Below are 16496 nucleotides of genomic sequence, written 5' to 3'. Positions count from 1 at the left end.
TATAAGAATTTTAAACATGAGGAGAAAAATATGATAAAAAACTTTTATTTTTTAATAAATATCTATTTTACCCTTTAAAATTTACTCATAATTGGGTTTTCCTACTTTTTAAAATTGGAGAGTGAGACTTTAGAATCTTAGCCAACCAGAAATAAGATAATCTTACACAGGTTGAAAATCCAAAGCCAAATAATTTGAAAAAAAAAAAAAAAAAACTGTATGGAATTTGGGTCAACAAAGATAATCTTCTTCTTATGTTAAAATGAATTTTGATATTGAAAAACGCCAAGTTTAAGATTAACATGGAAATTTATTTGCAGCTACCACATAAAATCAAAAGGGACGTGCTTCCCTCATCTCAAAATATTCAAATTTTGTAATGAAGATTGCCGAAGCAATCTCTTCATCTAATAATTCGAATTTTTATTTGATTTATCATTAAACTTAAATATATGAATTTAAAAAACAAGAGATATTTGGATAATTTGTTTGGATTAAATAAGTTCAAATGTCTCCAAAAGTAGTTTTATTTTTTCGTATAATACAGAAACTAATGCAAGATAAAGAATGTTTAAAGTCAAACCATTTTTGAATAATAAATATTTAAGATAACTTAAATTTTTAATCATATTTTATTTTTTAAAAATTATTTTTCATATAATCAATCCAACAAACCCTTTTTTTATTTATTATTCGACCAGCTGCTGGTGGGTAATATTCTTACAATAAAATTATATATTGCATACAACTTTTATAAACGAGTAATAATATGTTATTATATAATTAAATATTATTTTATCTTTAATTTTTAATTATTTAATTATATAATTCATGTCTTTATTTGTGTACAAAAGTTATAAATATACTATTATTCAATATTTGTAATATAATATCAAAAGTCAAAGTATTTCCCAATTAATAATAATATAATAATAAATAAAAAATTTAAGCTAAATGATCTTTACCCTATATTTTTTTTATTAAGCAAAAATACTCATTTCTTCTATTTTTGAGCAAAAATACTCATTTTTCCTATTCCTAAGCAAAAATACCCATTTTTCCTACCAAAATTACCCTTCACAACATCTATATAAACTCTCTCACTTTCACTCTCATTACATACACTTTTTATTTCACTTAAACACTCATTCTCACTCTCATTTTTACTTAATATCAATTATTATGAATTCGTTCAGAAGGAAAAAGTTCATATTTCTGAATTCAAATAAAAAAAATCAATTCATAAAAAAAAATATTTATAGGAATTTTAACTCAAAACTTAATTTTATTAGTTAAATCTAGTTTGTATGTCATGTTAATGGGGCATTTGGATATTTGATAATAATTTAGGAGTTAAATGAAATGTTAAAAAAATATATGCGGTATTTGGATATTTGATAATAATTTAGGGGTTAAATGAAATGTTAAAAAAATATAGGCAGCATTTGGATATTTGATAATAATTTAGGTGTTAAATGAAATGTTAAAAAAATATGGAGGGCATTTTGATATTACATAATATATAAAGGATTAAATAACATGTTAAGAATAAATAGATATATTAAAATATCCTAAAAAATCAACAATAAAAAAATCACTAAAAAATCTGAAAAAACATATCTGAATTTCGAAAACTACACGTTCGAATAGCTTAGGAATGAAAAAACTAAAAAATCAGTCTGAAATTTCATAATTACATTGTAAAATGCATCTCAAAAAGCGTAAAACTAAAGAGACAGATGTCAAATTTAAAAATTACATATCAAAAAAGTTTACCCCAGTCACAAACAAGCTCAAAATCATAAAAATCGAAAATCCTAAATTTGGTAAAACAAAAAATTGTACAATACATATTGAAACTATTTTTTTTGGCCCTCCAAATTGGGCACAATAGGCAAAGTTAGTTGTTGTTATACAGCTCAAAATGAGTTTCGTGTTGATATATTACTGGCTCTGTAACTCCTCCCAAATCAAAAATTACGGTCATTCAAAGTTATTTGCCTACAGACCCTATAGTTTAAAAAAAGTCAATTTCCACCAAATCCACGGTTTTCACAATTCAATGTAAAATTTCCCGCAGACCCTCGTGGATCTCCCACTTTTCCCCCTCCCCCTAAAATTTTGAAAACATTAAATTTTTCCCCCACCCCACGAGCACCTGTGGGAGATTAACATAATACCAACAAATCTAACCCATTTTCTAGCCAAAACTCGTCATTTCAGCCTCCAATTTTAACATAAATCAAATCTACACATTCAATAACACAAAATCCCTTAAGAAATTTAAGCAAAACAATTAAAAATCAAAACATTTTATGCATGTTCAAAATCAAAACCTTAAACATTCAAACCTTAAAGTCTCTCTCAAATCTCAATATTCCTAACAATAAATTGATTTAAACAATAAATTGGATGATGTATTATCCTTATTTATTATTTTTGGTTATTGAAAAATATGAAAAATCGATGGAAAAGACCGAAACCCATTACGTCGGTGGGAGACTCATGAGAGATCTGAATTTTTCTCTGAATTTGAACAGTAAATCTGTGGAAAATGTAGGGCTTATATATAAGGGCAGTTTAGTTATTTTTCAAATTGAGGACATTTTTGCTTAATCCTTAAAGTTTTGGACAATTTTGCTTAACACCATTTAGTTTTAAGTATTTATTATAATTTTCCTAATTTCAATTAAAATTATTTCAAATATAAATAAGAATGTTAACGACATATAATTATATATTTGAGGAAAATAAAATTTTGAAAATATTAGAGGTTTTAATTAAAATTTTTTAAGGGGTTTAAGTTTGGGGATATTTATAAAATTTTATAATTTTAATATGACGCTTATTAGTTTAAAATTAATTGTTACACTACTAAAGAATTAAACAAGATACAACAAATATGGGTATAAATTCATATTACAATTAAGAGTTATATTATATTTTTAAAATATACGTAAGTAAATATGATAATTTATAAAATAAGATAGAAAAATTATCTATTTTCTCTTAAAAATTTTAAAAAATAACATTTTAATCTTATAATATTATTCACAATAAGGGTGTTGTTATAATATTTTAAACTTTTTAAGACAACATAAAAATTAATAACACTTATATTATAATATAATATTTAAATAAAATAATATAAATATTCTTTAATTTATTAAAAACTTTTAACATTGACATAAGTGTGGATAATTAGTTTTTTTCAAATTTAAAGTATAAAAATTATCTTTCCTCCAACCTTAGGTGGGAAATAGTCACATGGCCTAAAGAATTATTTCCCACCCAAGTTTTAATTGAATCTCAAAAGGATATATGTGATAGTTTAAAAACTCAAATACCTATCTATAGACTAATTTCTGTTAGAATATTTTATTAGAGATAGGGGTAAAATTATTATTTTACAACTAACAAAAATAATGATTTTATTTTAGTGATAAAACGATGATTTCACTTTTTTCTTTAATAAAAATTAATCTATGATAGATATTTAGAGTTTTGAATTATCATGAGTATGCTTCTGTGATTTGACTAAACCTTGGGTGAAAAATAGTCCTTTGGCCGAAAAGAAAAAACGTCAAAGTGAAGCTTCCAAAAAAATAGTCCTTTGGGTGGATATTTAGATTTTGAAATAGTTATATTTCATTATCAAAGGGTTAGGTGTGTGGGGAATTAATATTATTTCGTTTCACCTAATGACATGTTCTCACCCAAGTTGGCTTAAAAACGCTATTCCACCTTCAGATTGCATAAATAACATTATACCACTCAAATACATAACTCTTTTTAATAGAAAATGTAGTAAGGCAAACTAGTTGATTTTCTTAAACTTGACACATGTACTAGAAAAATCATATAAAGTAAAATTTAAAAAAAAAAAAAATAGAAAGATGGAGGAGAAAAAAAATAAGTAGCAAATAATATTTTAGTCACTGTTATCACTCACCAACCGTGGATAGCTCATCTTCCTGATGATTTTGAAGGGTTTAGAGAGCAACTTTGTCACTATTTTTCCTTAGATGAGGGAACTCAAGGGCCCGAAAATGATGAACAAAACAAAGTTCATAACAAGTTGTGGCTCAACTCCTTGAGAATAGTCTTGACATAGTCAGTTGTGATACTTTTAAAGAGGAAAATTCCACATCAATAAAGCATAAGAGAGATACTAAGTTTGTCTATATATCTCATATTACTTGGAGATGAGAAGATTAAACTGATTAAATAATCTATGAGTTTCTTAAGTTGTCAAGACGTTTTTTGAATTACAAAGCTAAAAAACAAAACTTGATAGACTGTGTATCTAAAGTGAATAATATATTGATAGTAAGTCTAACTATTAGACCAAATGTGTTATATCAGTCTTCTTGATTTTAAATTTTGTAGGGAGATACTGGTAGGATTATTAGTCTTCACGGTTTTGAGCTTCTTGAAGGCTTTATCAACATAGGATTTAAAGAATTCATAAGAGTTGGTGCAATAGATTAAGAGCTAGAAGATGCATTTGCAAATGAAGACAATGTAAAAGGAGATGCTAACAACGATAAGACTAACAAAGCATTTGAGGGAAGAAAATATGAATGAGGTGACAAAGTAAGGTGGAAATGACCTCAACAAGAAGGATGATGATGAGGCAATAACGATGAAAATTTATCAAAATAAGAGATTTTAATTTTATCCATGATCTTGCATATGAAACATGTAAGCTGGCTAGCCATGCTCATTCCAATAGTTTTGCTAATGAAGCATCCATTGGGGTCCAATATAAGTTGGCTTCTTCTTTTTTACAAGATATGACTGAAAACTTTTATCAAATTTCCCATTTTCTTTCAAAAGAAGATAGAGAGAATAAGAACAAACTTGTCATTCAATTGGTCTCCCAAAGAATTTACTTGGATGTATTAAGAATTAGGATGAGGATGTCATCAAAGATTTGACAAAAGAGTTTACAATGTTTGATGTTGTGGTGACTATAATCTCCTTTAGCAAACATGATGATAGTAGAAGGTTGGAATCACAACTTTTGCCACCACCAATAATAAGGGTAATATGGTAATTACATACTTTGTATTGTGTTAAAATCCCTTTTTTTAATTAATTGAATTTTATTTTGGGTAATAAAGTGTGATTTATATAATTAGAATTCTTTAAAAAAAAAAAGACAAACTCAAACTTCATTTAGTAAAAATAACCTATAAATTTATAGCATATGATATGAATATGGTAATGTTATTAGTCAGTTAATTAGGAAGATAATTCAATTTAGTCCCTAAAAGGCTAAAACACAATAATCTACTGCTCTCATGGTAATGTTATTAATTTATTTAATATAAATATGGTAATGCTATTAGTTTACCATATGATATGAATATGATAATGTTATTAGTTTACCTAATTAGAAAGATAATTAAATTAAGGCTGAACTGTTTCTTAATTAACAAGTACCATATTATTAATTTAGTTAATTAGGAAGATAATTAAATTAAGGTTGAGCTGTTACATAATTAACAAGTAAAGCATCGACATTTTCTTCAGTTTAATTCCTAAAACACAATCATCTACCGCTCTTATATCACATTGTGGACCGTTATTACCATCTCCAAAACGACAACGCCTTAGATATTCAAGCATCTTACACCACGCGCTTTCAAGCACGTGCGTCCAACGAAGGACGTTTGTTCTGTTTGGTGGGTCATCACGTGCCACACACGTGAAAAGAGAGATTTAAGTAACAAAGATATTGCCGGTAAGAAGTAAAATGCTGTTGAAAGAGTTGGCTGGCGTGTAAGCTACTCGCACACAACATCGTATTTGTTTCTATAATTTCAATTTTGAAAAACACTAATTCAAATTCCGAAAGATTGGATTAATTTTATCACTAATTTAAAAATATTTTAATTTCAAATCCAATTTAAGATGCTAACTAATTAACTAAATATGTCAATGATGATAGGCGTTTTTACTTAGCAGCCACAGGCGAAGAAAACCCCCCAACATTTTCGCGCGATTGGTTCAAGGTCGAGAATTTAGATTGCTTTTGTTGTTGTTGGCGGAGGGAGACGAACGATAGAAGATACTGACAATACAAAACCCGCGACGACGACAGCAACAAGAACTTGAGAGAAATAAATAAATAAATAAAACACTTTATTGGTGTTGTTGTTGTAGCCGCTTTGTTTCCAAAAACAGAGATTCTAAATTTTCAAAAAAGGCTAACAAAATTTCTATCTCAGTAGTACTCTGCCGTCGTAACGATACAATGAAGAGGAAAAAGCGAGATAACAGCAGTAATCCTATGACCATGGCTCTTTGTCACTTGATTTTCCTCCTCCGTCGCCGGCGTCAGCTGTTTCCTTTCATCTCCGCCGTCTCCGGTTGCGTCCTTCTCGTCTTCGTCGCCGTCTCTCTTCTCTCTTCAGCTCCTCCTGTCTCCACGCACCTCAAACACCTTCAACGCTCTCATGTACGTACAACACTCATCACCTTTTCATCGTTTCGAGCTCATGTTGTCTTAGCTTGCGGTGATTTGACGTCGTTTTTTGATAATCCTTTTTTTATATATTGTTTTGATTTTTAGTTCAACATCGTAGTGTCCGACTCGTATATCAATTCAGGTGGAGATACGGTGTTTCATGTTCCGGTACGTGTGTGTTTAGCTTCTGTTTATTGCTTGCGTGTTACGGTGCCGTCTTTTTAATTAAATGTGTTTCGTTTCGTTGCTTACAGTCCAACGGGGGAAGCTTGGTTGGAGATTTGTGGGAGTCAAGGGAAGCGAAATTCTACTTCGGCTGCAGTGCTCCAAGCGAAAAGTTTCAACGTAAAATTCTGATTTTCATATTCACGTTTTTATCATCAAAGCCAAAGAGTTAGAGTTGTTTAGAATTGAAGACAAATAGTTTTATTGAATACTCTGTTCATGAAATTTTATTATTGTAAATACTGATTTTTGTGATGATTAATTGAAGTTCGGAGCCTTATGTTATGCAGCTGCTGAAGTGAAGACACAACCTAATCGATACTTGATGATTGCTACCAGTGGAGGATTAAACCAACAGAGGACAGGGGTGAGTTTGTATGGTGGATATGATAGGGGTTGCTTCAACAATTTTTTCAAGAGTTTCCTTGTTTGTTTTGGCTTATTGCATACTCTTGACGTGTTTGATAGGTCTTGGAATTCTCTGTTTCTGCTGATAAGACTTTTTAATTTGTCTTATAACTGGTGGCTGTCACTGCAGCTGGGTCTCTTTTGTTTCCCCCTTCAGTGGGCAATAAATGCTTTTAATTGAAAGCATCAAAGATAAGAAAATGTCTAGTATGCAAACAGATGCATAAAATGTACTGTTGCACTACGTCAAATGCGGTTTATAGTTTATATGAATCTGTATATCTCCCCTAGATAGTTCGTTGGAAAAGATTGAAGCGGCCACTATTGCTGTCATGTACGGTGGCTTAATTGTTTCCTCCATATGGGATCATGACATTAGTGTTACTGATGGGAATGTTTCTGAATTTGTTTTTGACGAGGAGGGTTTTGGTTGCAGATTACAGATGCAGTGGTTGCGGCTTATATTTTAAATGCGACTCTTGTCGTTCCAAAGCTGGATCAAAAATCTTACTGGAAGGATTCCAGGTCTGCTGTCACACTTAATGGTTACATCAACATTGTCATTAATATAAATGCAGGTTATGGATCAATATGTTTATTTATGTCTGATGCAGCGATTTTGGGGACATTTTTGATGTTGATTGGTTCATTTCATTTCTCTCAAGAGATGTTAAAATAATCAAACAACTTCCTAAAATGAGAGGGAAAGTTTTGACTCCACACAACATGCGTGTTCCAAGGAAGTGCTCTCCAAAATTCTATGAGAGTCATGTTTTACCTGTTCTTAACAAGAAGCATGTAAGTATATGTGCTTAATAGATAAATTATCAGATCCGCTTCTCCATATTTTGAGCATTAATTTCTTATTTTATTTAATGTATGATTTTGTACAAGAGGAGAGGATATAGTGCGGTATGAATGTGATCAATTCATGTCCTTTATAAAATAATGCTTGGAAAGCCTCATGTTTAAACATAAAGTGAATCATGACGCTCATTAGTTCTTCTTGATAGCTCTATCTGGCCTTAGGAAACCCTGTCTAGTTTTCATTAATTTGGGAATTGACAGTTCCGGTAATTTTTTTTCTCTCTTTGGCAGGCTGTTCAACTCACCAAGTTCGATTACAGGCTTTCAAATTATTTGGATTCAGATTTGCAAAAGCTAAGATGTAGAGTTAACTACCATGCCTTAAGATTCAGTGCTTCAATTTTTGAAATGGGTAAATTGTTGGTTGAGAGGATGAGAATGAAAAGCAAGCATTTCTTGGCTCTGCACTTGAGGTAAAAATTTTGCTTTATTTTGTATATCGTCAATCAGTATATACGGAACTTGATATGCATGGAAGAGGAAGGAATTTCAATGATTCAAGTTTATATATATCATGTCATAGGTTTGAATCTGATATGCTTGCATTCTCTGGATGCTATTATGGTGGAGGAGACAAAGAAAGAAGGGAACTTGGGGCTATACGGAAGCGGTGGAAAAGTTTACACGTGAGACCTTTGTTGTTTCTCAAGGAAACGTTAGACATCATAAGCAGTGTATGACACTTAAATCTCGTGTTTATATTGGTATGAAATGCAGGCAGGCAACCCTGAAAGGGAACGAAGGCATGGAAAATGCCCACTCACTCCAGAGGAAGTTGGTCTGATGCTGAGAGCATTGGGATTTGGGAGTGATGTTCACCTATATGTTGCGTCAGGAGAAGTATATGGAGGAAAAGAGACGTTAGCACCACTGAAAGCACTGTTTCCAAATTTTCATTCAAAAGAGACCTTAGCAAGCAAGGCAGAGTTGGGGATGTTTTCATCATTTTCTTCTCGCATGGCTGCACTGGACTTCATTGTTTGTGATGAAAGTGATGTTTTCATCACCAACAACAATGGGAACATGGCTAGAATTCTAGCTGGAAGAAGGTATCCTCCATCATTCTTCTTTTAAATTTTCCCGAGTGTTTGCTACTCACTGAAAGTTTCTTTTTTGTGGATTGCAGGAGATACTTTGGGCACAAACCAACCATCCGTCCAAATGCGAAAAAACTGAACCGGTTGTTCATGGACCGAAACAACATGACATGGGAAGCATTTGCCTCCAGGGTTCGAACTCATCAGATTGGTTTTATGGGAGAACCAAATGAGTGGAAGCCCGGCAGAGGAGAGTTTCATGAAAATCCATCTTCCTGCATATGCGAGGATTCGGAATTCAAGGCAAGACAACTGCTGATTCCCCTAAATCAAACTCAACACAATAATGACATGGCTAGTGATGATCACTCGGGGGAGAACTAGCAAGATCGGTTTGAAATGAACAATGGGGAGGTTGGCCACCCACATCACAGTAAAGAGTTGCATACAAAATCATCTTCAGACATTCTTCACTGACAACAGTTTCATGCTACAGCTAACCCAATCCGAGAAATGAGTTTGGCCTCTTTAACATTTGCTTCACTGGACAGAGTAGGTATACACCTAACCATTCTGCACATAAAGATATTGACTATGGAGCAGTTTTGTGTCCAGATTTTGTACATGGCGTCAACGAATCGAACCTCCAGGATTAACTGCTCCATCGGGATGAAAACTCACAGTATGCTTAAATTACATTTATATATCTTGTAATTGAAATCATAGTCATACCTTCTATTAATTTATTTTCGGGTTTATCTTTTTTTTTTTTTTTTGGGGGGGGGGGGGGGGGGGGGGGGGGGGTTGTGGGTGAAGGCCGTGTGGGTTCATAATAGGCAAAGGGAAGGAAAATGGGCAATGAAGTTAATTTTTTTAAGGTATAATTTTTTGCTTTTGTTTTTCCTCACTCCATTTGTTATATGAGTGAGGTGTCAAAGGATGTAATAAAAAGGATGCTTGTAGATGAAGTATCAGTATGAAATATGTAACAAGTATGGCAAGATTTCATGATAGTATTGTTGATATTATTTTTTTCCAAACTTTGTGGTCATAAAATTAGACAATTGTAATTGTATAGAAACCTTTTGGCTACCATTCGGTGTTTGATGTGTGTTTTCTGATTGGATATTATTATTGTAAGCAAACGATGTCGTTTGGCTCAAATGTCTGACAAAGAAGTAGATGTCAGTTATCCAAGTGGCGGGAACCATAATCCACTAAAGAGAAGGACGTGGCTGTACTCCAGCCCACATTCTTCTGTGTCTTCTCATCCTTTCTTCGTTCTTCTTTCCGCCCGTTAACAGTTTCAGTAAAAGCAATGGCCTTGCGACTACCCACTCAGCTCCTGACACCTGGCAATCTCCACCACCACCGCCACCTCAAAGCCTCTTTAGACAATGCCCAACTTTCCTGGTCTTGCAATTTAAGCCCTCTCCCTCTTCTATCTTCTTCACTCTCCTGCTCCACAGGTACCCTTTCGTTCTCTTCAATGTTATCCATTTGATTATACCGATTACTTAATCTATTTTTGATCTTCTTGAAGGGAAACTTTCTACCCAACAACAGGTGGTGAGATGCAGTGTTAGTGGTGTTGGGAGTGTGCAGGCGGTGAATGTGGGACCAGGCACACCTGTGAGGCCAACAAGCATACTGGTGGTTGGTGCGACGGGAACACTTGGCAGACAGATGGTAAGGCGTGCACTTGATGAAGGGTATGATGTTAGATGCCTTGTGAGGCCTCGACCTGCCCCCGCTGATTTCCTCCGTGATTGGGGTGCAACCGTTGTAAACGTATGTCTCTTGTTCTTGTTTATGCTTGATATTATTTATGTGCGTTTCAGTTGTATTATTTTTGGTATTAATATTACCTTGTTTGTTCATATTTGTGCGTGAAAGCATTTATTTGTTCATAATTTTTAATGATTCAAGGGAGTTCGGTTCAGCTGAGCGGATATCTGGGGTTGTAAAATAGCACTTCGGATAGAATCCTGCTCACTCGGGGTTGGGGAGGGATTTGATTTAATTGTATAAGTTGAAGCGGAAACAATGTCCACCAAGTAACTCAAGCATAACTTGTACAGGAGTTTACTGACTGAGTTGCATTTTATTGCTAGGTTCCAATAGGTGTTTAATTAATGAAGGTTGTATGAATTAGGATTGATTGTTATACTCCTGCATTGTTTACTCCTGTCCTGTCTATCTTTAAATACCATGATAGTGAATGTTGTGTGTATCATTGGATTGATTGTATTCAGATATCTAACTACTTTTTACTTTGTTTTGTTTCAAATACTGAATGCTAAAGGCATATCCTTTTGTTTCATATACCAAAAAAAAAAAAAATGTACTGATTGTTAAATATATTTGTGCAGGCAGATCTCAGCAAACCAGAGACCATACCTGCAACATTGGTTGGTGTTCATACAGTCATTGACTGTGCCACAGGACGCCCAGAAGAGCCCATAAAAACAGTAAGTTTCACGTTCAAAATTTGATTTGTTTCTTTGTTTTCCCAATTTCCTTTATTTGATTAAAAAATACCACAAAAATAAACAGTATGTACAATAAACCATTTACTTATTTGCCTCTTGGCATTGCTAATTCCATACCTTTTATAGAACTTTCATTTAGGTTGTCCTAAATTATCTGTGACGTAAAGTCATAGTCATTTCTAATTGTATGTTATTATGGTTCATCAGCTTTATGTGATATATCTGTTCTCTATAGGTAGACTGGGAAGGAAAAGTCGCTCTTATACAATGTGCAAAAGCAATGGGAATACAGAAGTATGTATTCTATTCCATTCACAATTGTGACAAGCACCCTGAGGTTCCACTGATGGAGATCAAGTATTGCACAGAGAAGTTTCTGAAGGACTCAGGCCTAACTCACATCGTAATACGATTATGTGGTTTCATGCAAGTAAATGTCACCCAAATTGAAATTCTGATTATGCTGTTAAATATTGTTTCTGCATACTTTAGTCTTCAGTTCTTCTGTCAGCTGGACAAATTCGACTATAGCCCTACATTATTGATTATTCTCCACACTACACTTGTGCATGCCCTTTTACACAATATATAACTAGTGGGAAACAGGTATGAATGATACTATGTTTGAATAATTTAAAAAAAAAGGTTATGTGGTTTTGTGTGAGTAAATGTCCCCTAAATTGAATTCTGATCAATGTTGTTTCTGCATGCTTAGTTTTCGGTTCTTCTGTCAGCTGGACAAGTTAGATTATAGTGCTCCAGCATTGATTATTCTCCACATTATACTCGTGCACACCCTTTCACACAAAATGTAACTGTTGAGAAACAGCATTGAATGATTTTATGTCTGAATAATTTAAAAAGAACAAATCATCTAGATTGTTTTCTCTGTTTCAGTAGTATTTTCTGGTAAAATGCATGCACTGAAAGTAAATGTTGCTGCATCTTATCCAGGGTCTAATCGGGCAATATGCGGTACCTATACTAGAAGAAAAATCTGTTTGGGGAACAGATGCCCCAACTCGAATTGCATACATGGACACCCAGGTTTTGTAGGCATTTATATATATATCCAAAGTGGTTTTGTGAATGAAGATAATCCAATAATTATTTCAACCTCAGATATCTGAATGCTTTTAATTCTTTTGGTTTTAGGATATAGCTCGACTGACGTTCATAGCTTTACGTAATGAGAACATCAATGGGAAGGTTCTCACTTTTGCTGGTCCGCGTGCATGGACAACTCAGGAGGTAAACAAGAAGATTTTGCTTTTGCTGGGTAGAACTTTAATCCTCTCAGCCAAATGTATTTGCAATGCAATTTGTGTAACGCCTATCATTTATGATATATAGCGAAGTAAAAGACGTGTATGCTGTACCTAATCTTTGTCAACATTGTCTTCTTGATTTCAGGTGATAACATTGTGTGAGAGGCTTGCAGGGCAAGATGCAAATGTTACAACAGTCCCTGTCTCTGTCTTGAGATTTACTCGGCAGCTAACTCGGTTTTTTGAGTGGACAAATGATGTTGCTGATAGATTGGCATTTTCAGAGGTATTAATTCTCTACTGAATTTAGCATTTTTGCTCATTGGGTTTTGCTTTGCTAATATCCTTTGACCTTGATCTAAATCATGACAACATATCATTCAATTGATAAATCCTTCTGAAATAGTATTCTTTGTGCTCTAGCAGATTACTTGAATATGAGACGAAAAACGTTGGTTATCTGGTCTTGCATGTCAACTAAACCTCCATTGTGTTTTCGTCTGTTACTTTCATCTTTGTGATTTGTGTCAAGTTGACATGAAGGATAATGAGTTTGTTGTTGACTAATTGTTCGGTTGCCTTTTTCAAATAAATTGATTTCCAGAGACTTTTAACTCTCTTTTAATATATCCTTTAGATCTTGCTCTTTCGTAGAGATACAACTTCTGTAGTGAGGTTGGCTTTCCCCCTCTTGCCTGTGCACTCAACCACTTATGTTGCTCCCATATATAGCATGGATACTGGTGATCCACATGCTAAATAAGGAAAATATCAATAACCTTTATGTGTCAGATGGATTACAGCTAGGAAGAAAGTTTAAAGTAGAGAAGAAAAGCTCTGGAGATGCTGTAAATGCTTAAGAATGGCCGAACTGAAAAACAATAAATAAGAATTCACATAATAATTTTAACAATGTAGCCATTTCATTCTTGCTTAGCTAATAGCTACCATGCTATTACTTTCTTTATAATTGTTCATTTTAAGTTGTGTCATTGTTGAGTTGAAAAATACCATTTTCATTATTTACGATATATATGCTGATATCTTGCAATGGGCAATTGTAGGTTCTAACGAGTGATACTGTTTTCTCTGTTCCTATGACTGAGACATATAATCTTCTTGGGGTGGACTCCAATGATATAATTACACTCGAGAAATATTTGCAGGATTACTTTACGAACATATTGAAGAAATTGAAAGACCTGAAAGCACAATCAAAGCAGACTGATATTTTCATATGAACACCATTTTGCAGTTATAATGGAGCTTTGTATTGATTGACAAAGATTGGTACATTATGAAGACTGATACAGAGGTAAACCTTTCTTTTCGTTTGGAAGAGGCAAAGATTAGCCAAAGGAGAAAACATATATGTATGTTTGTTTATGAAACCGAATGTCATGAGCAAGCAAAGGACCAAACCAAATGTTGCTTCAGCATTAAAATTATGTAGCCTTTGGGTGAATTAAAAAAAAAGGAACAAAAGGAAATGACTGCCAGCCATTACTCATGTTATATCGGAAGTGGGCTAAGGGTAACAATAAGTTGCAGTTGGGCTTTTTGCTTCTCAAGTCCAAAAGAGGTTCAAATTAGTGGGTTATGGCCCAAATTATTAAGACATTCAGACCCGAGCCAAGGCTTGATATTTGCCCTTCTTATATCAGTTTAAAACAATGCAAATCTTGGAGGAGTTGAGCTTGATGACTCTGTTCTTATATAATTTCTCTTAAAAAAAAAAAATTACTTGGATTGAAATTCAATTCAATCTTAGAAGCACAAAATGAGTAAGTTCAAACTGATAATTAAAAAAAAATGTTAAACCTCAGTCACACGTGCGGCTACAAGGCTATCTCTACTTGGAGGTGATGGGTTGACTAAAATTGCCCAAACAAACTAAAAATGGAAGCTGATGACACATATTACTATGACATTTGAGGTTCCCTTTGAGATTGAAGCCATGGTGGGTGGACAAGGATTTTCATTTTTGCCCTACCTACCAAAATCCATCCATCATAAGAGATGTAACTTAACACAAAAGTTACAAGTTTAGAGGTGTTTGTTAATTTTGGAGAGATTATTACTAATCAATAAAGGTCAAATAAAACAAACCCATCTGGCATTCTAATAACCAGATATGGGTTTGATTTTGAGGCTTATTTTGATTGATGAATAATTAGATTTTCACATGCCTTTGCTAATTGCTTCAGCCCATTTTGCCCAAATGAAAGTTAGGGACATTTTGATGTTAATGATTTTAAAATATGATGAAAATCATTGTCTCTTATGAAAGAAACATGAAGAGACCAAATCCAATGTATTTTTGTTATTTATCCAATATTCCATTACTTACAATCAAATAATTTGTACTAGAAAGGAGTGTGATATAAGTTTGATTGGAAACCACCTTTCTTTTTGGTTTTCCTCTACCCTATTATAATTTTGGAGTAACATGTTATTTGGTCCAACTTTAATTTAATTGGTATTAAAATAACAATAAAATTATGTATATTTATTGTAAATATATATTTAATATATATTATTATATGATTTAATAATTTTAAATTAAAAATAAAATAATATTTAATTATTTGATTTAGTAATTAAAAATTTTCAAAAAAAAGTGATTTGAGTGGCAAAAATAATTGATGATCAAGTGGAATAATGCAATTATGAGTTGGGTGATTTTCTTTAGGCTGTCTTGTCTTTGTCTTCATCTCTTTGGAAGCTCATCAAGTCATCTACTCCTCATATTACACATCCCACCCCAGACTTTCTCCACAATGATGCATTCATTTCATAGGAATTGTCTGTGGGTCAACCAACCAGGTGGTAACCTACAATTGACTAAAGCTTTGCAAAACCAACCTTTCAATCTACTTATAAACTTTTCAAACAGAATAATACCCCAAATTAAACAATAAACAGATGGATAAGTAACTGTTCCAGGATACTATGAGGTGACTATTTATACTGATGAGAAGAACAAGGCTTGGATGAATTTCTTGAGAGAGCTAGATTTGGAAACAAATGAGGCACAGAGAGTTTTTTTTTTTTTTAATAACCAGGAAATTCATTTTTATGTATTTTTATTTCTACAAATAAGAATTGAGTTGTGATGGGACTGGACATCTCTAGTGTGGGACTTGAATTGAGTTGGATTAGGTTTAAAAATTGGTTCGATTTTGTTTAAATTCGTTTAGTTTGAATTTGAACTGAATTTGAGTTAAAATATTCGATTTATTTTGAAATCTAATCAAATTCAAGTTAGAAAAAGTTTGGTTTGATTTAACTCATGAATTAAATAGATGACTCGATTTGATTCAAATTTGATTGCTTAATTTCTACAAATATGATATGATGACATATTATATATGTATTTATTTTATATATTTACAGTATATACATGTAACATTGCTCGATTCAAATTCATATAAAATAAAATAAAAATTCAAAATAAAAAAACTAGTAATATGTATAAGGTTATCATATATAAATAAAGGCCACAAGACTATTTCTCACTCAAGGTTTGTTGAAATGACAAATTTTCCTCCTTTTAAGTTTCAAAAAGTCAAATTCTCACCTATTATTTATTTCCATTAGTGACTTCCGTTAAATAAAAAGGCAAAAAGGTCATTTTGTATTGATATTTATATTTTCTGTTGTTCTTTCTATATTTACTATTTTTACTTATTCTTTTTATTTTATTTTTTCCTTTTTTTTATTT

The 16496-nt window shown here is 32.6% G+C and overlaps 2 protein-coding genes across 2 annotated transcripts; both read left to right on the top strand.

The window, feature by feature from the left end:
* Positions 1-5837: 5837 nt before the first annotated feature.
* LOC123213536 (protein ROOT HAIR SPECIFIC 17) lies at positions 5838-9760 on the top strand. The gene is made up of 10 exons (XM_044632992.1): positions 5838-6466; positions 6581-6643; positions 6730-6820; positions 6991-7067; positions 7545-7633; positions 7723-7906; positions 8207-8388; positions 8499-8601; positions 8693-9024; positions 9102-9760. The coding sequence occupies exons 1-10, from the start codon at positions 6263-6265 to the stop codon at positions 9394-9396; spliced, it is 1620 nt and encodes a 539-aa protein (XP_044488927.1). The 5' UTR covers positions 5838-6262; the 3' UTR covers positions 9397-9760.
* Positions 9761-10189: 429 nt separating this feature from the next.
* On the top strand, positions 10190-14474 carry LOC123213005 (protein HIGH CHLOROPHYLL FLUORESCENCE PHENOTYPE 244, chloroplastic). Its single transcript, XM_044632314.1, has 8 exons — positions 10190-10481; positions 10556-10803; positions 11385-11483; positions 11740-11934; positions 12459-12551; positions 12660-12755; positions 12918-13058; positions 13837-14474. The coding sequence occupies exons 1-8, from the start codon at positions 10331-10333 to the stop codon at positions 14011-14013; spliced, it is 1200 nt and encodes a 399-aa protein (XP_044488249.1). The 5' UTR covers positions 10190-10330; the 3' UTR covers positions 14014-14474.
* The last annotated feature ends 2022 nt before the right edge of the window (positions 14475-16496 follow it).

The sequence above is a fragment of the Mangifera indica genome, chromosome 4 (genome assembly GCF_011075055.1).
Source record: "Mangifera indica cultivar Alphonso chromosome 4, CATAS_Mindica_2.1, whole genome shotgun sequence".
In the NCBI taxonomy this organism is placed as follows: domain Eukaryota; kingdom Viridiplantae; phylum Streptophyta; class Magnoliopsida; order Sapindales; family Anacardiaceae; genus Mangifera; species Mangifera indica.
The sequence above is the reverse complement of the archived record's forward strand: the minus strand, read 5'-3'. Positions and strand labels throughout refer to the sequence as shown.